Below are 21,465 nucleotides of genomic sequence, written 5' to 3'. Positions count from 1 at the left end.
CATGCACCAGCCCAGTGCATGTCTAAAGAGGAGAACACTGGGTGTACCACATCTTGCTCATGCTGTGGGATAGTACAGGGATGTGGTGGGGCTGTCTGTGTCCAGTAGCACAGCCTGGAGTTGAGGCCAGAGGAGCTGGTGTTCATTTCTTACCACTAATCACTGGGGGAACCTGGCCAAGCTGTGTAATCACAGAAGATCAGAAAAATCCAGGGTTCACCCCTACGGGACTCGTGGCAGGGTTTTCTTCTTTTAAAGGACTTTCACATACATGGCATGATGCCCATGCCATCTTGTATGGCAGCTGTTATGCTAAAACCAGTGTCTGTACTGCCACATCCCTAAAACATGAGCATTGCCAGCCCCACCATGATATTCACCCTCTTTACATCTCACCCCCACCTGGAGTGACATGGGAGGCCTGAAGGTACCAGGACACTGGGCACTGGGTGGAAGCCTTTGAATAAGGGAAATTAATTCTGAATAAGGGAAATTAATTTGAATAAGGGAAATTTAATTCTGCCAGCCAGAATTAAAAACTTCTCCGAGGGGACAGTGGGGAGTGCAAGCCAGGTGCTCGAGGCCGTTCACAGACTGGAGGCTGCTGCTGGCTGCACCATTGCTGCCCTCTAGTGCTGCCAGCATCTGTACTGGTGCCTGCTCCCGGATAGACTGGTGTGACGGGTGAGGGACCTGGGATGGGGTATCTGGTGGCCTGCTGCAATAGGGGAGGCTGTTTAAAATCTGTATCACACAAGAATCCGGGGATTCTGCCTGGGAATGATTTGTACCAGGTGCTGGGTGCACGACACTTCACCCCCCCCAGCTGCTGCTCCAAAGAGCTTAGTGGGGTTAAGGATGCCACAACACTGAGGGTGAGTATGAGGGGCTGGGGGAAAATGTCTGTAAAACCTGCACAAAGATCATCAAGTCCAGCTTCTGGCTCCACAAAGGGCCACCCAAAAAATCAGGCCATATTTCTCAGAGCATTGTCTAAACACTTCTTGAAGTCTGGCAGGCTTGGTGCTGTGACCCCTTCTCTGGGGAGCCTGTTCCGATGCCTAAAAGGAAGGAGGAAGCAGAGTTTTGCTGGATGTAGGACATGCTGTATGACAGCACTCATGAAAGCTGCAGAGCATTCCACCGGAGTGGACAGCACAGCCCCTGACACCCCAGTCTGAGACACAAGTCACTGCCTCAAAAAGCAACAGTCCTAAAACCCAACTATATTGGCTCATTAAAATTCTCTTTTCTCCTCCAGGCTTGTTCCCTTCGGAGACAGGAGCAAAGGGGAGTGACAGGAGACGGAGCCTTCCCTGGACCCCCCCAGGGGCGTGGGAGCTGCCAGCTATGTGCTGCTGCTGTGCTCCAGAGGTGTTTAACACTTGCAGGGTGTTAGCAGAGAAGCTGTTTCCCAGTCCAGTGCCTCTGGTGATTCTGATCCAGGCTGCTGTCACTGTAGCAGTCTGTGGCATGCCTTCAGCTTGTTTCTTCCAGGCACCTCAAAACACTTTCCCAACATTCACAACTTTGTCATTCTCTTCCTCTGACTCAGCTTTTGGGAAACTGAGGCAGAGAAAAGTCATCTGTGACATACTGGGTTGTACCCGCTCTACATCCCTGCCTGGGCTCTCTGGGTTATTCCTGGGTGCAGATGTGCTGCTGGGTGCAGAGCACAGGTTGGACCCTGCTCCTGAGGGGGCCACCATGGTGACCTGACACCAAACGAAATACCGAGCCACCAAGGTTAAGGCACAAGTGGTCTGAGGGTCCTTTAGGCACAGGAAGCACTAACACCTTATGTAAATATTTGGTGTGTTGATGGGGGGAGGTTTAACTCATCAGGCAGCGAGGTTCAACACAGATGTTCACCCACTGCCCTCTCCCTGAGTGGGGTTAGAACTAAAACATCAGCGTGTTCCCAGCGTTGTTTTGCTCCTAAATCCAAACCGTGGCACACACCATTTATATATATATATATATAATAACATGGACCCAGCATTTATAAGCATGTATTTAGCTGTAGGAAGTTAGGGGCAGAACGGGCGCTTATTTTTGGGGACTTTTCACAACTTTTACGACCAGGAGGCGCCGGCCCGCAGGGGGCCCCCTCGGGCCCAAGATGGCGCCTCCCGCGGATGGGGCCGGAACGGGAGGGACCGGAACGGGCGGGGAGGGCCGGGGGGCGGTGGAGCGGGGCCGGGGCCGGGGCCGGGGCGGGGCTCGGCGGAGCGGAGGTGAGGGGCAGGGGTCGCGGTGATGCCTACGGGATGGGGACGGGCGGTGGTGAAGCGCCCCGGGGCTGCCCCAGCCCCGCATCCCCCCCTGTGGGTGCAGGCAGCGGCTGGGAGGCAGGGTGGCGTTGGGCCCTGAGGTGGCCACCGGGAGATGAAGCCAGGTTCTGCCTTAACTGTTTCGAAATCCTCTTTATTCTTTTAAACCGAAAGGGTCTTTCTCCTGGGGAAAAAAAAAAAAATCTCAGGGAGGTCGTCGGACGACGCTCGGGCTGGGTTGTGCAGCGCAGGAGCGCCCGGTGGTGCCCCCGTTTCGTGCCGGGAGGCAGGAGCCGCGTCCCCCGCCAGGCACTGGTGGTGAAGGGTCTGGAGGGCAAAATGTGTGAGGAGAGGCTGAGAGCCCTGGGTTTGTTCATCCCCGAGCAGAGCAGGCTGAGGGGAGGCCTCATGGCGGCCTGCAGCTCCCTCACAGCGAGCGGAGGGGAAGGCGCTGAGCTCTGGGGGCAGCGACAGGACCCGAGGGGACGGCATGGAGCTGGGACAGGGGAGGGTCAGGATGGGGGTTAGGGAAAGGGTCTGCACCCAGAGGGGGGTCGGGCACTGGGACAGGATCCCCAGGGACGTGGGCACAGTCCTGAACCTGTGGAGTTCAAGAAGCATTTGGACAACACTCTCAGACACAGGGTCTGGGTTTTGGGTGGCCCTTTGGGGACACAGGAGTTGGACTTCACGATCCTTGTGGGTCCCTTCCAGCTCAGATATTCAGTGAAATTGAAACTATAATTGCAGTAGTTTTGGTGGAGGGCTTGAACAAGAAAGGATTTGTAATGCTTCCTAAAGATTAGGCTTTGGCTTTGTCCTCTAGGATGTTGGTGTACAGGAATATTCTTTGAGCTGGCCTTTTTTTCCCCCTCCCGTGGCTTTCTTATGATCATTTTGGCAGTTGTGCAGAAGAATTGTGGGTTTTGACATACCAATCCTTGAAGATTACTCTCAAAACTTTTAGTTGGCTCCTGAAGCTCCTTGGTTGTTGGTGGAAGAACTGGAGTGTGGGTTTGAACACCGGAGGAAGCTGATGGTGCTACTGAGAGCCTTGTGTTTCTGTTTCCAGTGGTTGAAATGGTTTGCAAACGTAGTGCAGCTTGAAGACAGCAATCCGTGTTTTGCTGTGTCTGCATTCCCATCGTACTGAGGATGGCAGCGTGGCCTTTAAGCTGCTTGGTACGAATATCTTCGCATCAGTAGGTAACACATTGCTGTGAACAGCCATAGGAGTGGGCATGGTTTAGATTCACCTCCTGGCTGGTGTGGTCTAAGTGGCTGCATGCCACCTGCTGTAGCAGCCCAGCTGGCGGGTGTTCAGGCAGCTGCAGCCTCATCTTTCTGGTGATACTCCTGGTCTGTTGGAAATGGTTGCTGAAATTACCCCTACCTGGTTCTGGTGGTAGTTACAGTCAAGGTCTGCAGCTTGCTGCTGGGGATCAGAGAGAGCTCGCCTTGCCTGCTTGAGCTCATGGCAGCACAGCTGGCTCTGGGTGGCCTTTGTCCTTCGTGGTGGGTTGTGAATGAAGGATGGCTGCTTGTTTTCTTCCTCTGGCTAAAAAAAAATGCCATAGAAAGCTATAGGTAAGCCAGTATGCTGCTGGAGGAACAGTGGTATGTTGTGACTACAGTAGTTTGCACCTTGCAGCAGTGGTTTTTGGAAGTGGCAGGCTGTGAACTGGGAATAGCTGCATTTCCCCCTAGAAGTGTTGTCAGCTGTGCAGTGCAGGAAAACTCTCCCTGCAAACTGGTGCTCTGTGGCAGAGATGCCTCTCCAAGCATCCAACAAAGCCTCCTGCAGCCTCTCCCCAGCGAGGCAGAGCTGTGTGTCTCAAAACATGTATTTGAGACTTGGTGGGGATTGCTCAGAGCTAAACGTGTAACCGTGTGCTGTATCTCCTTACTCTGTTTTGACAAGGTGAAGTGGCTCATATGGGAGGCGAGATTGCTAGTCTTGTCACCAAGGATGGGAGTGAACAGCTAATAAATAATGAGGATGTGTTCGTGGTGATTAGCCAGGTATGTTGGTAATAGAATTTCAGTCACACTGCTCTGAGAGAACTATCTCATGATGTGGAGGAGAGGCAGTTGGAGGAGGATCGCTAGGCTGTTGGTTTCTTGCTTTTTTATCTGCTAAGAAATCAAACTGTTCAAGGTAAGCTTGAACAAAAAGGGCGTGTGTTATCCAAGTGCTGGTCTTAGCAGTGATGATGACGTAGGAATCCTCCAGGCTCGGGCTTGTCTCAGGTGACCTGAAGTGTAGGGTAGGTGTCAGCAGGGAGGAGGAGCTAGCGCCCTGGGATCGGGCATCCTACAGCAGTGCCTAAGCAGCTGGAGGATCCTGCTGCGTTTGCTAAGAGGACACAGCGTAGTCCACACCAGCCTTTTGCCAGTTCTTTGCTTTGAAGTGCTCAGTCATGTGAGGTATTGGGGTAGGCTGGGGAGGGGAAGGATCCAAAGCATCTTACTTAGTTCTAGCTTGCTGCCTGCGTTGGGTGGGATGACTGAGGGAAACTTCCCTCCCTCCTCTCCTCCACTGTGATTTCTTGGTGCTGAACCTCTCAGGCTGCATCAATCTAAAACTTGATTCTCAATAGCAAGGTGGAAAGGCAGGTTTAAACTAAAACAGTGTGAGAATGACTTCCCTCAGCAATGTTTAGCCATCTGCTAAATCAGGCTTTATATGCAGTCCATTGCTCAGGCTTGGGTTCTTCCCAGAAGAAATGTGAATCTTCTCAGTCTGTAAGGAACGTGTTCTGGGAGTCTGTATTCCTTACTCCTTGGGAAAACGGTGTTATCTGCTAAATTCCTATAAACATTTTAGAAACTGCTACTGGAAATGAAAATTGTCTCTTTCATTGTCACATTGTGTTCCAGGTTCAAACATAAGTTTTCAAAATATAGTTAAGAGCTAAAAGCTGTTTTTTAAGTCTGTTGATTTACCTGTCCCACTGTGTTACCTCTCTTTCCAGTATGGGCTTAATGCTTGTGTCAGCTAACATTAAACTGGTCTTCTCTAGTCCATACTGTGCTGGTGCTAGAAATGGAGGTAAGAAGCAGGAACTCTTGGCAAAGCTGACAGGAGTAAACTAAGAGAAACACGAAATGGGCAAATTCGTCAATTCCCTTAGTGAGCGCAGTGATGTTCTTAATGAGATTTGACACAACTTCAATAGGGGCCTTCCCTTTTACTACTGCATGGATCTGAATCATAGAACTGACATTTACTGCTGGCAGTTCATCATCTAGTAAAGGCTGGGTGTCCCACCTGTGTCTACTCACCTGAGCAAGTTACTTTTTCTTTTCCAGCTTACAGCTCCGAGAAGCATCAGAGTGAAGGAAGGAGTAACTGAGCCTGTGGAGAAGATACTGAAGCTGTTTGATGGGTAAATCCTCTCCTAATCCTCTCCTAATTTTGGTTCACCTCTCCTGGGGATGTATGCTGGTGCTCAGAATCGAAAGCTTGCAGTGATTGTTGGACTAACCAGCTTGCTGTGATGTGGACTTCCCAGCAGATATTTACAGAGGATGGTGGTCTGTAGTCCAAGAACAGAGTGCTGCTTAGCACTAGAGAAGAACACTCTCTTTTCATTTTTTTCTGATTCTGCTGGAAGAGCAAATGGTCACAGGTGGCTTCCCTCTTGATTTGTTTGGGTGCTTGAAGAAAAATCCTGTCTGAGGAGGCGTCCAGGAATAGACAGGGTGAGAAATCTGTCAGCCAGAATTTGGCAGTCTTTTAATACGATACATGTAACCAGCTTCTGGATGTTGTTAGCTTTGGTTTGTCGAAGTTTTAAAGCCTTTATTAATCTTGAAACTTGTTCCTCAAATCTCTTTGTAAGCGGAATGAAATAAAGTATTTAATTTTTCATACTCGTGCAAAGCAGGTGTTTGTAAAATGCTAATAATCAGCAGAATTTCCTAATTTTCAAGATGCTTCTTGTTTAGTTCTGCTATCAGCCAAACTGGTCTCCTGACCTAGTAGACAGAGTAGGGATGTGGGACTGGACTGCAAATGCTGGTACGTGGCTGGAATATTTCAATAGAACTTTTTTTTTTTCCAATTTCTTCACAGAAGAACTTGAAAACTACAGGATTTTCGTTGTTGTTGTTTAAATACCATTTGAACAACAGCAATATGAAATAGATAATGATTTTTAACTGTGATGCCGTGGGCTAATCAATTTCTTGGCTGCCAGAACTGCCTGCTGAACCGCCACTTTCTAAAATAGTCTCCTGTCCTCTGCATGGTGATAGGTGATGTTTTTTGGCATAAGACCTTAAAATAGGTTGCACTAAAATATATTTGAGCTTTGGATTTGTCTTTTTTTAGTTGGTATTTGTTGTTTGTTTTGGTGGTTTTTTTTTTGTTTGTTTGTTTTATTTTGGTGTGTCGACGATTTTGTGGAAAACTGTTGTTCTCTGTGAACTCCAAAAGCTGAAATGGATTGGGAGGAACATCTGACACCAAATGTTTGTGTTTTTTTTTTTTTTTTAATTTTTATTTATATACTTGCATTGCACCTTCTCTGCTCTTCATATACCATACACACTTAAAAACATAACAGCAAATTTCCTTCAGTCATTCTGTGGATTTTGTGAGTCATGAACTGAAGCTACCAGGGAGCTGGTAGCTGAATGCCTGCACCAGGCGTTGTTTGGGGCCGTGTCCCTGAGCATGCAGCAGCTCTGCAGTGGGGCAGTGGCAGGTGGCTTTGTTCTTGTGGAGGGCCACCTGCTCTTAGGGAGCTTGGAAACACCTTTCACAGCCTGTAGGCTTGCACTACTACAGTATGGGTTGGCACAGGGATTTTAACTGCAGGTGATATATTTATTTACCTCAGAATGGTTTTGTAAATAAGTATTTTCAAGAATATGTCTGGGCTTTGGTGGTGGCATTCTCCCCTCTGAGCTAGGTGCTTTCTTCAGCTCTGTGGGTACTTAAGGCTGACCTGTTTTTTCTGCACTTTTTCCCTGTATCCACCCTGTGCCCCTCAGCCCCAACACCTGCATTATCCTGTATTATCTCTTTCCTTCTCATGTGTTCCCTAATTTTCTTGCTCCGTCGTTGTTGCTGGAGTCATGTGGAAGGCAACACCTGTATCGGGTGGTATATAGTCACTGGTGAAAGGTGGCAAACCTGCCCCCTCAAATTCATCATCTTTACAATTTTTATGTAGGGATACAGCTGATCCATGCAATATGACAAACACCCAGTGTTCCTAGGCCTTCACTTTCATGGCCTTTGTGGGCAGCTTCACTTAGGTGTCCTGGAAAAATTGAAGTGGATGAAGTCTAATGGTGTGGGGAGCCTCTTTGGTAAGGAGCTGCCTCTTAGGCTGTGCTTGCAGGCCGCATTCCAAACTGAGTGCTAACAAGGAAAGAACTGAGGCTGGCTGATGTTGCCATCAGGCTGGCCCTGAACTAATCCATCTGGTTTGTCCGTGACTTTGAATTCAGGGCTCAGTCCCTGACTGCAAAATTTGTCATCGGGTGCGTGAGTTTGAATATTTACATGTATATATATTTTCCATCATGTTTTTAATTATTCATGCTGATATAACAACTTACTCTTTTGATTATGCAGCGTAGCTTCATCTGTATTTATTTCTGAAGTACTGCAAACCCTGATTTTGGAAGATCATTTTCTGAATGAGTCCCTTGAGAATGGAAGTACAAGGAGACCACCCGTCTCCGAAATGTAGTTTGAACAGCATTCAAAGGCAAAACAGATGAGTGAGCTTCCACAGGGCCCTTGGGGTGCCTACTGCATGGTACAGAGTAGACGCAACAGTTAAGGTAACTGTGATGATGGGAAGCTGTAAAGCAGATGATTTAGATGTTATATGCCCATTCCTGTTTAAGCTGCCAAAGTTTGTTTAGTACTTACAGTGTCAGGGGAATGCTTGGACACTGTGAAGTGGTGTGAAAAGACCTTAACCGTTATTTGAGGGCTTGTTGTGGTGACACTGGTAGTGTTATCTCATAGTTGTTGTTCTTCTGTATAGCTGAGTCTTGCAAGATGCCTGTCCCCGCGTGCTTAACCATGTGAAACCATCAAGGATTTCCTCAGCAGCGAAGAGACTGTCTGCACAGAAGGTGGCTTTTGCAGCACGCTGTTGTTATCTGAAGACCTAGCTGTAGAGTAGGGCAAAATGTCCTGTAGTTCTCCAGCACAGAGCTGTCTTCCCTGCAAGCTGCCTGTGTCTCTGTATGGCTCTTTTTCAGCCGAATTCAGGCAATTAAGCAGAAAACTCTCAAGAAATTAAGAAATTAAGAAATCAAGATCTACTAGTACTAAGATCTACAGAGGATACATAAAGTTGCCTTTGTAATAACATGTGCTACAATAACACTTTAAAAAAGATTTTCTGGGATATTTTGTAGCAAACAATGTGGAAGGTATTCAGCAAATATAACAGGAAGATCAGAAACCCATGTGTTGACTGGGTAAGGAAAGTATTCCATCACCAGCCTGGTTCTAGAAAACATTATACTGCTAAATACGTGGGCTTTGTGAGAAACTTGCTGGAAATTAAGTAGGGGGTTAGGCTGCCTGCTTCTGTGTGCTTAGCTGCTTTACTCTTTAGAGAAATATAACTTTTCTCCAAGGGGCTATGGCAGTCTCTTTATATTTTGAGGGAGCTGGAGCTCTGGGTAGCTACAAGATGTTTGTATGCTGAAATGTTTTATCTCCTTACACTACCTGGCAGCTGCCTTCTGTTGCTGGAGAGTGGAAAGGGAACTGTTGAATGTGCATCCTTGTTTTGCAGGGGACCAAAATGCCTGCAGAAATCTGGTGAGTCCTGACAGCTGCTTCAATATTTGAGTCAGTGAGTTAGCCTTTGGCTACCCTGTTTGTGTACCAGCTTGTTCTGGTTCAGTGAAATGGGTTTCAAAACTGTAGAATTACAATTTGCTACACGTCTAGTGACTACAAAAAAAAGAAGTGTGTATAGTTTGGATCAAATAGTCAGTCTGAGGAAGTGTCTACAAGCAGAATGAGATCCATTGCTTTGAGAAAAATGTATAAAATCAGCGGCATGGTGTGCGCTGAGAAGCTCAGGTGTATTTCATGGGGAGGGAGATGCTTGGAAGTTAACTTGTGTATACAACACTCAGGGCTTGGCTACTGAATAGTATTCAGTATGTGCCAGGTGCAATTTTCACTGTAATTTGGTAACATTTCTTTGAATCATTAACCACAACCTCCCTAGGGAAATTCAGCAGTAGTTCTTTTCAGTCTTCTGGTTCTCCCCCTATGACCTCCTTAAAATTGCAAAGGGAAGTTAAGTATTGTTTTCTCAATGAGAATTTTGGGCAAATTGGGTGTGTTATGTTTTCTTTGTGCCTCTGAAAATTCCCTTTTAAGTCTGTTGTAGTTTATATTTCAGTAATTCGAGCTTTTTCCTGTATCAAGCAAAAAGAAATGCAGTCTCCCCAGAATACATCTTACTTAACACCACTTTGTGCAGTTTGAATTTAAGGGTGTGCTGTGAAACGTCTCATAAAAGAAAATGTAAGAGATAAGGTAAAAAAAAATAGATTAGATAAGGTAAAAAGATAACACTGCTGGAAGAAATACACCACTCAGCACTTAACAAAAGTATGGAGTGACTCTTTTTCAGCCGAATCTTTATGCAAGCTTGAAACCAAAGGGGACTATAAAAAGTAATTGGAAATTTTTTGCTCTAATCTTACCATTGTAACCATGATGGTCCTTTTAAAAAATAATTTTTAAAGGTGGTGTTTAAGCAGAGATGATATTTTATCAGTGGTTATTTGGCTTTTTTGTCTGAAAAAGTTTTGAGCATCAGCTGTTTTCATCAGATCTGGAAGACTTCAGCTCCTTAACGTCAAATTCTTGTTCTTTTTGAATTCTAGTAAAATAACTAAATGCAACAGATACAGAAATAATGGGGTGATTACACTGTTGTAAATCACATACTCAAAAGAAAAGATCCTCTGTAGTCGTGTTGGTTGTGCAACCAGTGATTATGGTTCCAGTAGCGTGACTATGAGGAGGTTTGTGTTTAACCTGAAAAGTGAATTCACAAAGCATTAGGTGTGTGGCTTCAGTAACTTATTTTAGTCAGGAAGTAAACATTTATCTGCGTCTTTAATAAACTAACTGTTTTTTCTTGTTTATCTTACTCGCGTCAACAGGAGAGGACCAGTATTTAAAAATGCTGCTGCCTGGCACATCATGGTTTTTTGTGGTACAGAATGGTCTTGCATGGTGAAGCACAGAGAAGCTAAGGTGTAAGGGACTGAGGCTGCTGCGGTTGGATGGTAGATGGTAACTCGGTACAGGCTAAAGCTGAGTTGAACGACTGGGATGTGCCTTTTAGAGCTGCCACAAGCCCTGGCACCCATGGGTGCAGCCTACAGTAGGCATAGCTACAACCTCAAACTTGCTGGACTGAAAGGTGAATGCCGAACTGAATGTAGGGGCTGGTGCCTCCTGATGCTTGTAGGGGCAGGATGGAGGGAGGTGCTGCAGCCTTCAGGCGTGTGAATCCATTCAGTGCCACGGATCTCGGACGCCTTGACTCACCTCTACTTTTCTTAAGGGTGAAATTTGGCTGTAGCTATTTTAGCACAGTGCTGTGGTGGTCTTATACTGGAAATAGTTGTTAAGGAAAGGGAAAGAAGCCTACCTTGCGAATGAAAACAGGCTTGTAGGGTTGTTCTGCTTCCTCGAGCTCTCCTAGTAAAGAATTTGGCTGCGAGGACAGCTTTGGTTGTGATCCAGTTCAACTAGAGATTTTGGCAGGAGGTGACTTCAGAGCCATTATCCAAGATTTTGATGTATTCAGGATGAAAAGCACATCTGATCTTAATGCTGCAGCAGTGTCTGTGATGAAAAACGTGTGCTTACTCTGGCTGTGCCATTTTAGGATCATGCTCTTCTGATTTGCATTGGGAAGGCTAGATAAATTCAGGGAAATCTGATTTTATGTTCTTGAAGGTTTGCTAACTTGAGGATGGCTTCCAGATACATTTTAATCATCACTTAGCTACACAGTTATGTTTTAAAAGCAAGACTGTAGCGTGGTTGCTGCTGCTACACAGACATGGGATAGTTTAACCTTCTAACATCCTGATTTCCAAAGAGGGCAGTAGTGGTAGAGAAGCTGTCAATTCCGTACTGAAACATGGAAACTCCTGTAAGTAACTGAATTTGGTCTAGAAAATACAGAAATCTTTACCAAAAAAAGTGTGTGTGTGTGTATCCTCAACAACCTGCTGCACAGCACAGTTACAAACTGCCTGTAAATTTAGGGTGACCTGTTTACTGAAACGCATGGTGTTCCATAAACATGAGGAAGGCTTTTGGGTCACATCTTATTCAACTGAAGGGCAGAAAGATGTGTGAGGACCTGCAACTCGTTTTCTTGGAAACTAGGTGCTTTTTTTTCTCCAGTTGCTCCCTTAAAGAACTTCTTTTCCAAATACATGTACAGGTGACGTGCTAATGTTTGACGTGTACCTTCCTGGGGATGTCTAAAGGAAGACCAATGAATTTATCCTCTTGTTGCTTTGCTTTACACCACCTCCTTTAGTTAGAGAAGCAAGGGCATCCTTACTGCTAGGTGGATGTAAAATGTCCACCGATAGGTTTCAAGTGGGAGTACAACAGACTGTCCTTGCAGATGCAAGCAAAGGATGGTTTTCTGCATCTTCAGGCAAGAAAATCTGTCCTAGGAAAGAAAATTATGCAAAGGTGGACTGTCTGGTAATAAAAGTCATTCTCACATGCTGCCCAGCCCTGCTCCGGAGTAAAAGGTGGTTTCCCTTTAGCAGAGGAAGAGAACAGAAACCCTTGGAACTCTTCATCCTGGGACTTAGTACAAATAAGCAAATGGCAAGCGGCAACAAAGGGAAAGCCTTTAATGTTACACAGCAAAGTATAAGCAATAGATGTGTGTTGGCCATTGCCCAACACTGCAATGTGTACACTCACAAACTTTAATGTGAGTTAAACGCGTTGAGTTCCCTAAAGGTACTTGGTACTTGAAGAGGGACTTTTCAGGCCTGCTTGTCACTTTACATGAGAGAAACATTTCTTTTTAAAAGCAAAAAACTGCTTTCAAGCCTCAAAATGCCCTTTCTCTTGACCTTCTCAGATTGGCCAGATTTGGCCTCCTGAATTTCATGTAGAGTTGATCTGTCGGTTATCTAATCTCCTTCAGCATCTCCCACAATTCAGCAGAAGCATGGTTTTTTCTTGTTCATGGTGACCCAGGCTTTACCTTTGCCATTAGTAGTCCCTTGTACTTCCATAAGTGTATAGAGGAAAGGATGGGTGGTGTTCTCTCTGTTGGAAAATGGAAAACTCTATCTTGAATTTGAAGGCTGAAACTTCATCTTGTAATCGTCTGTGATGTGTTACAGGTAAAACAGCACACGGAAATCAGAAGGCAATGTTTTGAGCCACATCTTGACAAAACCCTACCCTGCTCTGCTGCAGGAAGGGCAGCATGCTCATGGTGTGTGCACACAATTGCAAGCTATTTTGCTCGTGCAAGGGGCCATGGTTATGTTGAAAATAAGAAAGGTACAGGATAGCCATGCCAGTGGAGAAGTACGTGGTGATTCTCGTCTTTTTACTGTGTTAACCTTGGAGCACGTGTGTAAGACTGTGCTGTTGCATTTCTACAGATTTGTTTAACTTGTGGTTTTGAAATGAAAATGGAAACTATAAAAAGCTTGGAAGGAGAAAAAAAAAAACAACAACCCAGTGAAAACAAGGCAGTCTGATTTGCATCTTGGTGTTTGCATCCTGCAAAAATGGGAATTCCTGCAGAAAAGCACTGAAAGGTCTGTGATCACAGTAAATCTGCTGGTCAGACTGCTTTGATTTGGAGCCATGTGCTCACGATGACCTGTTGTGTTTTTGACCAGCCAGCTGAGGAAAATGAAATTGTGCTGAAGGTGCCATTCCTGGAGAATGACACCTGAAAACTTATTGCCTTTGGAGTTGTTGGGCACTCGTGCCTTCCTGTAATGAGCATAGTAAAGAGAAGCAAGAAGAGGAGAAAAAGCAAAGCTGTTAGAGAAAGCTGGGAGACAAAACAGGAAGCTCGCCTGGGCCCAGGAGCTGTGTCAGGCCCGTAGTTAGTGTCACAAGACAGCAGCCAATTAAGCAGTCCTCTGGAAATGCGAATGGTAATTGTGTAGGGCCTGGGCTGGCTTTGCTGTGGGTTTTACCTCCTGAATCACTTCCTGGCAGAGGAGCTGGGTGGATTGCAATGTAGAGCATGTGGGTTGGAAGCAGAAGTGCCTGGTCGAGGAGGAGATGTAAGCAGCTTTGGAAACAGAAGTGGGTGTTGTGAAATTGGAGGTGCAGGCTGTATCTCGAACAGGCGCGTTATTTGAGCTGCCACAGGTGTTTGCCGTGGATAAAACAGGAAGAAATCCCACCCTCTGAGAACACAGCATAGCAGCTCTGAGGGAAATCAGGGTCTGTCGACCTGTGTTCACTTTCTCACAGCCTTCCTCAGGTGTCTCCCTGTGCGGCAGGCTGGCCTTGCTCTGCATCTCCGGCTGTTGGCAGCCATGGGTGGGCACAGCAATTACAGCCTCCAGGGGCCCAGTTCAGAGGTACGGCTAACAAAAAAAAAAAAAAAAAAAGGCAATATCAACTGAGAGGGGATCTTATTAATATTTATAAATGCCTGAGGTGTGGGAGACAGGGATTTGTCCAACCTCTTCTCAGTGGTTTGTGGGGACAGGACAAGGGGCAATGGCCACAAAATGGAGCCCAGGAAGTTCTGCACCAACACAAGAAAGAACTTCTTCACGGAGAGGGTGACAGAGCACTGGGACAGGCTGCCCAGGGAGGTTGTGGGGTCTCCTTCTCTGGAGATATTCAAGGCCCATCTAGACACCTACCTGGGCAGCCTGCTCTAGGGAACGGCTTTTGCAGGGGGGTTGGACCCCATGATCTCTCGAGGTCCCTTCCAACTCCTGCAATTCTGTGGTTCTGTGATCAACAAAAATGTTTAAATGGAAATGTACTGTTTTATCAATGGAGGATTGAAAGCTGTGTTTGCTCTATCAATAATTAATAGGAAGAACCATTCCTCGGCTTTTAGGAAGCGGTGCAAGGTGATGTCACATACTGAAAAGAAGCTCTCTGTTGGAAATGTAATCCACTTTCAGCCTGCGAGCACTTGTGGAACTGCTTCTGAATTCACATCGGGTGGGAAAGCCCTAAAGGCAAGAAAAGCTCCCTAACCCACGCAGAGCCTGTGTAGCCTTGCCAATGGCTGTTTAGAAACCTGTTTCCTGCAGAATTTGTAGGAAACTTGAATATTGTTTACAGATCAGTGGCCAGTGTTGGTTAGTTCTTTTACTTCCCATGGTGTCTTCACTTTTGTTCATAAAAAGCTTGCTGAGAACTCCTCTTTGAACAAGAGCTTATCCTGTTGCTGTCTTACAGCATCTTAAGAAATTTTTAATATGAATTTGCCACCAGTTAGAACAGGACCTGGTAACCAGAGATGATTTAGCTGCCTGATGCTTAGTGATCTCAATGCAATTTTGAACAGACTTACTGACTGTTAAATGTGACTTGGCAGTGTTATAGCACAATTCCTTAAAGCTATACCTAGCGTGATTAATATTTCAAAGAGCTTGAGAGTGTACAGGAAGAGGGAGGGACAACGAGGTTTCCTGGATAGGCCAATTGATGCAGCTGATAACTGGGAGGAAGTAGTAAAGAAAATATATTACTAGTAATGAGTTATGATTTACTGTTGGTACCAGTGGCAGCTGAGCTGAACTTGAATGGACAGTGCTTTGTTTTGTTTTTCCAGATAACTTTTGGAGGACTGACCCTAGTCTTGCTTTGGGTTGGAAGTAGAGTGCCTCTGCTTCCATCTGTGTGCCTGGAAGCTCCCTGCATCGCACGGCCACGGCTGCTGGTCCCAGCTGTCACTTGCTTTGATTCACACCTGAGGTTAGCAGCTGTGCTGGTGTAGAAGCTCATGCGCAGCTCCCTTTCATGCAAGTAGTTCAGAACCAGCTTCTTCCAGTCCTATGTGTTTTCCCTATTTCAACTGATGGAGACAGTGATGCAGATAATATGATTTAGCTAAAACTACAGAGCTGTTCTGCGAGGTTTGTGCTGCCTTGTCTCTTTCATGTCCTTTTCCCCATCAGTACTGAAAGGTGTAATGGCAGGCTTTGTAGACTTGTACATGCTTTCCTCTTACTAAGTGCTTGGTGAATAAAAGCAGTAAGCACATTCTTACCTGGTGTATTTATTCTTTAAATGTGCTCAAACCCAGGGATTAGGAAGGAGTAGCATGCACTATGTTTGTGCTTGTGAAGATTGTCAAAACTTTTCTTGGAAATACCAACTTTATAAAATTTTATGATGCCTTTGCTGAGATATATGCCTTTTAGGTACTGATGGGACAAAGTATTTGTAAATTAGTCTAAAAGTTGGGTTGCAGAACAAATCTGCACTTCCTTGATTGTGATCTGACTAATGAGGTCTTTATCTTCACATGACATACCACTGTGTTCTCCTCTGAACCACTAGAAATAAATAGAGGTTTCTTCAGACCTAGGACACGAACAGTTGAAACCTGCTAAAACTTCTGGCATTGTATGTGTTATGTGTTTTTGTGGTTATTATGTGAGGTCACCAGGAGAGCTCTTCGGCTGCTTGTTTTCCTCTTCCATGAAAACTAATGCACACACACACACTATCCAACCCTGATCTTGAACTTGAAGAAACTTGAAGAAACTCTGGAAGCTTTCCTGCAAGCTCACCCTGTCAGTATGTTCTGCTTCCATTCATTCTTCTGACTTGCTCCAGGTAGCTCTGACAAAAGCTGTTCAAACTTCTGGTACAGCAGGAGGAACTCGATTCAATTTCTTATTTCTCGAAAATCCCTTTTATGCAAAGCGTGTGCTGCAATAAGCCTTTTTTTTTTTTAAATCAATTTCGGATAGTTGTAGAGGGTTTTAATCTAGTAAATGAAATACGGAGACATCTTGATTTTGGAGATATGCTCTCCTGACAATTATATGTGATTGTTAACAGTCACAGAAACGAGTCTTACTCTGAAGGAAAGTCTAGTTGCTCATGAGCTGGATGAAATCAGCTGTGACTGTGATGTTTGCCTCCAATTGAGTTTTCCACTGTACTGGGCTGCATGACATAAGTGAAATGATGAATTATTCAAGACGAGGTGAGAGTAATGCAGGCTTAAAGACATCAGGTTTAGGTCTCTGTGTGCCTGTCAGTGAATAAGCATACCTGGATGGCAATTAATCTGTTAACGTGCTGTGTGGATCAGCCCAACTCATGCAGGTGTCCAAGAAACCTGAAACATTGCAGGGTTTGTGTGTTGTGTTCTGTGTAGTGTTACCTGGTAAAACACGGCGATGTTATCTCGCTATAACGATGTCAGATCATAGCATAGAATATCCTGTTGTGATTTACCACTTGTCTCCTCGGGGCTTGTAGGATTATGTTTAAAAATAAACAAAGGAACCCCATATAAGCGCTAACCCTCCAAGTGTTTGCATTTAGGTTGTGTTGGGACCCTTCTGTGTAATGATGGATGCACTGCTTGGGAAATTGAGGCATTGCTAATAACGTGGTTCATGTATGGAAAGAACATCTCATTTTTACCTGAAGTTCTTTGTATCCTTCACCTGGAGGGAGCCAAAACACAGCTTAAAAAATTCTGCTGGTTTTCAGCTCCCCTGGTGGTCCCCTCATGTGTCTTTCGTGTCTTCATGACACTTTCAAAGGCTGCCCTGGTATCTGAACTGAAATCTTGGTTTTGGGTGGGGGCAAGCTTAGGTCAAAAGGAACGCTCCTGCTAGGGAAAAATTCAAAAGGGGAGAGCTCCTCTTGCATTTGGCATGTTTATGCTGTCCACTGTGGTGGTAGCATCCCTCCTGTGGGTGCTGAGAGCTTTGTGAGGGGTAGGATGCTGCAGAACAGCCCTGCTGCAGCAAAGGGTGCTCTGCTTTTTGTCCCAGTGCATGCAACAGAGTTTCCTTCCCTAGCCTGGGGCTATTTGCTTTGGCACTGTGGCAGGGCATAAAGCTGCTTAGTTCAAATCTTTCTCTAAATCTCTGTGGCTGTTGCAGCAGGTGTTTGCAGTAATCTCTGTTGTTCTGCAATTACTGCCTGGCATTGTCTTCCCTTAGGCGGCTGGACCCGGGGTAACCACAGGAGAAGCACATGTGAAGATCTTCTCAAGTCACTACCTCCAACTTTGTATGTGTGGTCTTGTGATGTTTAGCAGTGAAAGAAGAAATTAATCTCTGCTAAGATCAAAAGTTTCCTTTTGATCTTTTATCAAAATCAGAAAGAAAAAAAAAATCCCCTTTCCTCTGTCTTTTTGCAAAGCACCCCGAGTGTGCTCTGCAGCTCCATCCCACGTGGAGGTGAACCTGAGGGTGAACTGAGAGGGCTGCTTGGGTACCTCTTAAACCTTGGGGCTCATCTGACCCAGGCCTCCAAGCGTTTTTCTAGCGAGCAGCTCTTGCTGATCACTTCCCTCTTGTAATTCACTTACAGCCCACGTGTAGGGACCTGGGACTACGAGGTTTACGTGTCATGGACTGTGATATGAGGAAGTCTGAAACAGCTTGCTTAGTCTGCCAGTGCACTGAAGTTTCTTTCATGGAGTGAGCTCCTCTGCCATGAAATGCCTTCCTCTTTTTTTGTTTTCTTACAGCACTGTGAGCGGCTGGAGTGATGATGTTGTAGTAAAGCTCTGCTGGCACCAAGCCAGGTATTGACACAGCAAGTATTGACATAATTACATGATTTCCTTTTTTTTTCCTCCAGTTACAATTGCTTTCTCATGTGTTTTTCATTCGCGTATGGCTGAATCTTGGCATGGTGCAAAGGAACGTGCCTGGCTGTGTGCAGAGATCCTGTGGGGACAACGTGGGGCTCTGGAAGAAATGTGAAGGTGGGAGTGGGGAGGAAAAAGTGCCCTGAACTTCAAAGCTCATCTTTGGTTCTCTAATCTCTGAAAAAGAGCAGTCTTGTGATCTGGGCTTTGGTTTTTCAAATTAAAGTAGCCGCTAGGTGGTAAACTTGCTCCTTCCTCACAGGAAGAGTGACTCACGAAGGCAGCTGATCAGAGTGACTCTGTGCTCTTTTTCAAGATTTATTCTTCTCACAGAACGTCCTTGTGCTGGTGGTGGAGCTGAAACCAAGCCTTGTATCAGACAGGGAAGAGAAAGTGTTTTGGAAACATTCAGCGTCCTCTGACTTCTGAAAGTTTCAGGTTTGCATGCTGGAAGAGCTTCTGCAAGCCCACAGCGTGGCTTAGCAGCAGCCAGGGGACAGGGAAATCCTGCTGGTGCCAAGGCAGCGCCAGGACCAGCACTCCAGCGAGCAGGGGAGCAGATGTACCACGTGTGAGAGGTGATGTTGAAGCACGGACTAAGAGGAGCCTGCAGGATCTGATGTTGATTTGTGTGTTGCAAGCGATGGAGCTGACACCGGACTAGGGGTGGTTCTGTCCTGCCAGGATGGCAGTGGGTGCTCTCGCTTCCTGGTTGCAGTTGCTGTCACCAGAGTCACTGCCAGGCATTACAGAGCCAACTTCTTCAGACTTATTGCTTTGCTTCCCTTTGCCTGAGTGAGATGGAAAGAAGTAGAAGAGATTAATGGAAGCATCTCCAGCAGGATGGCTTCTTATGCCCTCAAGCCCTGGAAGCACCCAGAGCCTTTTGGTACGTATGCCTGCCATGGGAGAGTCCTGGAGAGTGCATGAACCGTGCCAGCAGTTATCCTGTGATCTGGTAGGAAACAAGCAGCAGTTGCCCACTTAAGTATTGTGGTAAATTAACTAGAAGATAAGCGTGAGAACAGTTGTGTCTTTGTGTGCGTGGTTTAGCCTGGAAAAGCTTTGCTTGCCCGTAGAGGGAGTATTATTATTATTTTTTTTTTTTGGCAGGGTTGGGGGGGAAGGTGATTTAAACTTGTATCTCCGAGGGCTGTTGTAGGACTTGTGAAAGAAACATGTAATTGAATTGTCTTCTGTGTCCTTTTTTTTCTGCAGGCTAGATGTTATCTGGGTTCTGTTAGGACTGAAAAGTGTTTTGCTTTTTGCTTTTGTTTTCTAAACGGTGAGAACAAATGTGGAGATAAAGAGGCAGGAACGGGGAGCTGACATAACTCCAATTCCGTCTTCTTAGCACAGGCACTTGTGCTTCTTGTCAGACAAGGGATTCAGCTTCTAGCAGGCTATAAATTTATGCTTTTAGTGCAGATAGAATACATGAATATGGACCTCTTTTAAACCTACTCGCACATCTTGCACAGCCATACTTGAAAATACTTATTGTGACACACAGGCACAGACTTTCTTGGCTCTCCTCTGGGGTGCATCAGGCCGTGTCTGCTGGGAACTGGCGCCCTGCACTTCCTAGGAGCAGGTTGTCTGAGGGACAGCACAGCATGCTCTTGAAATTCAGTTATATTGTTAGCTGGCAAATAGCTGTGAATCCTTAAAAAAAACAACTCAAGTCTTCGGTTTTCTGCTGATCGAGGTATGTCTTTGTGCTCGCAGAATGTTAAAGGCATTGTTTCTGGCAGGGCAGAATGCAGCAGCTCACGTGCCTTCCTGCACGCCCATCAGCAAGGATTCAGCTGGTGAGTTTGCATCAGCAAGCGCTCAGCACTTTCTTTACTCTGTGTTGTGCATCAGTTTAATGAGTAAACAGGGCTTAAAAGTTAAGCAACGTTGTGTTCCACAGGGTAAGGCTCGGTAAAGAGCTCATCGTGTCGCTTAGTACAATGCCAAGATATTTTTGGGTGGTGTGGTGTCTTTTTTTTCGCAAAAGGAAGTGCTTTCTGCAGACTGTGTAATTCATACTGTTTGCAAGTGCTGTCTTTTTCCCTTCCTGAAATAAGGCTGAGCTGCATGTTTGGTTCCTCTCTAATTCTATTGAAAAATGTCTGTTTGCGAGAGAAAAGCGAACGTGGCCTATCACCTTGTTAAGGTGAAAAAATCTCCTTTTTTCAGGCTGCAAAGTCTGTTTTTGAGGCTAAGACCTGATTTTTTTATTTTATTATTATTTTTTTTTTCCCAAATTATGTTAGTATTAAGCATTCAGAGTTTGTGCTCTTAGTTTCCCTGCCATCCTGGGGAAGAGGACGGGAGCCAGGTCTTGTGTCATGGTCTGGTCCAGGCAGCTCCTTGAGATGGGCAGGGCAGGCAGCAGGTGGGGGACACTTCCTCAGGATTATTTATGAAGTAAAATTGCACACTTCCATGAGTGACCTGCGTTTTGAAGCTTCATGTTCGGGTAGTGAAAAGTCAATATTAACTTGGGTTGTTTTGATCATTTGTGTATATCAGGACGGGTAGGTCAGTGAGTGCAACCCGTCTGAAGAACATCACCCAGCTGTGTTTGTGGGGTTCCTTCCTCCCTTACGAGTATCCTTGTTGGAGTTTCACATGCGTCTCACATGCAGAAATTATTTAGAAAATACACCAGTGGATGTTACGTGCCTTGTCTAACATGGTGTTGACCAGAGTTGTTCTTTACCTGCTATTAGAGTGGATTTTTTTTTACTGCTCTGTGTGGTATTGATCAGCAAATATAAATTGATTTGCAGTCTTTGTGGGTCATACAAAGACAAGTATTTGGAGAAAAAGGAAATACTTTCAGTGTCTTTTTAGACCAATATCTGTAGAAATATTTGTTTCTCTGTAGAGAAAAATATCGGAGGCATTCAGGCTGCTCTTGTGTTTGAGTTCCTAGTTGCAGAAGCTTGTGATAACTCATGCATTGTTACTGGATGTTGGACTTTGTATGTATAGCATTTAATTTTCCAAATGATCACACTGACATCTGATTCACAGGAGTGAAAACTGGTGGTGAGTGACATGTGGCAACACGTACGGGCTACGGTCAGCTGAAATATTGTCTGTTCCTAGTTCTTCAGGGGGATTGCTCTTTGCTTATAGTTTGTCAGTCTCATTGCCTTGATTAAACCTGTCCCATGTCTGGCAGCTGGCTCGCTGTGATTCAAAATCAGTTTTAAGCACATTTCATACACTGCCATTTTCAGTTTAACTGAGCATCACAGGAAGGGGTTTACAGTCCTGCTGTCTGTAAGGTCAGGAGCTCACATCCTGCAAAAAACTAATACTGTGCTCCTAGGCTGCAGTGTTTAGGAGCTATT

At 45.5% G+C, this 21,465-nt stretch overlaps 1 protein-coding gene across 1 annotated transcript in view; it reads left to right on the top strand.

Annotated features, from left to right (window-relative positions):
* The first annotated feature begins 5,583 nt into the window (after positions 1-5,583).
* The window catches only part of LOC311213824 (H(+)/Cl(-) exchange transporter 5), a 42,551-nt gene continuing 26,669 nt past the window's right edge, over positions 5,584-21,465 (top strand). Inside the window, exon 1 of the mRNA XM_084294080.1 lies at positions 5,584-5,662. Coding sequence (XP_084150206.1) covers positions 5,659-5,662 — 4 coding nt within the window. The 5' untranslated portion in view covers positions 5,584-5,658. The remainder of the gene's footprint in view (positions 5,663-21,465) is intronic.

This window comes from Netta rufina (genome assembly GCF_964035555.1).
Source record: "Netta rufina genome assembly, chromosome: 12".
NCBI lineage: Eukaryota > Metazoa > Chordata > Aves > Anseriformes > Anatidae > Netta > Netta rufina.
This window is presented reverse-complemented; position numbering and strand designations above follow the sequence as displayed.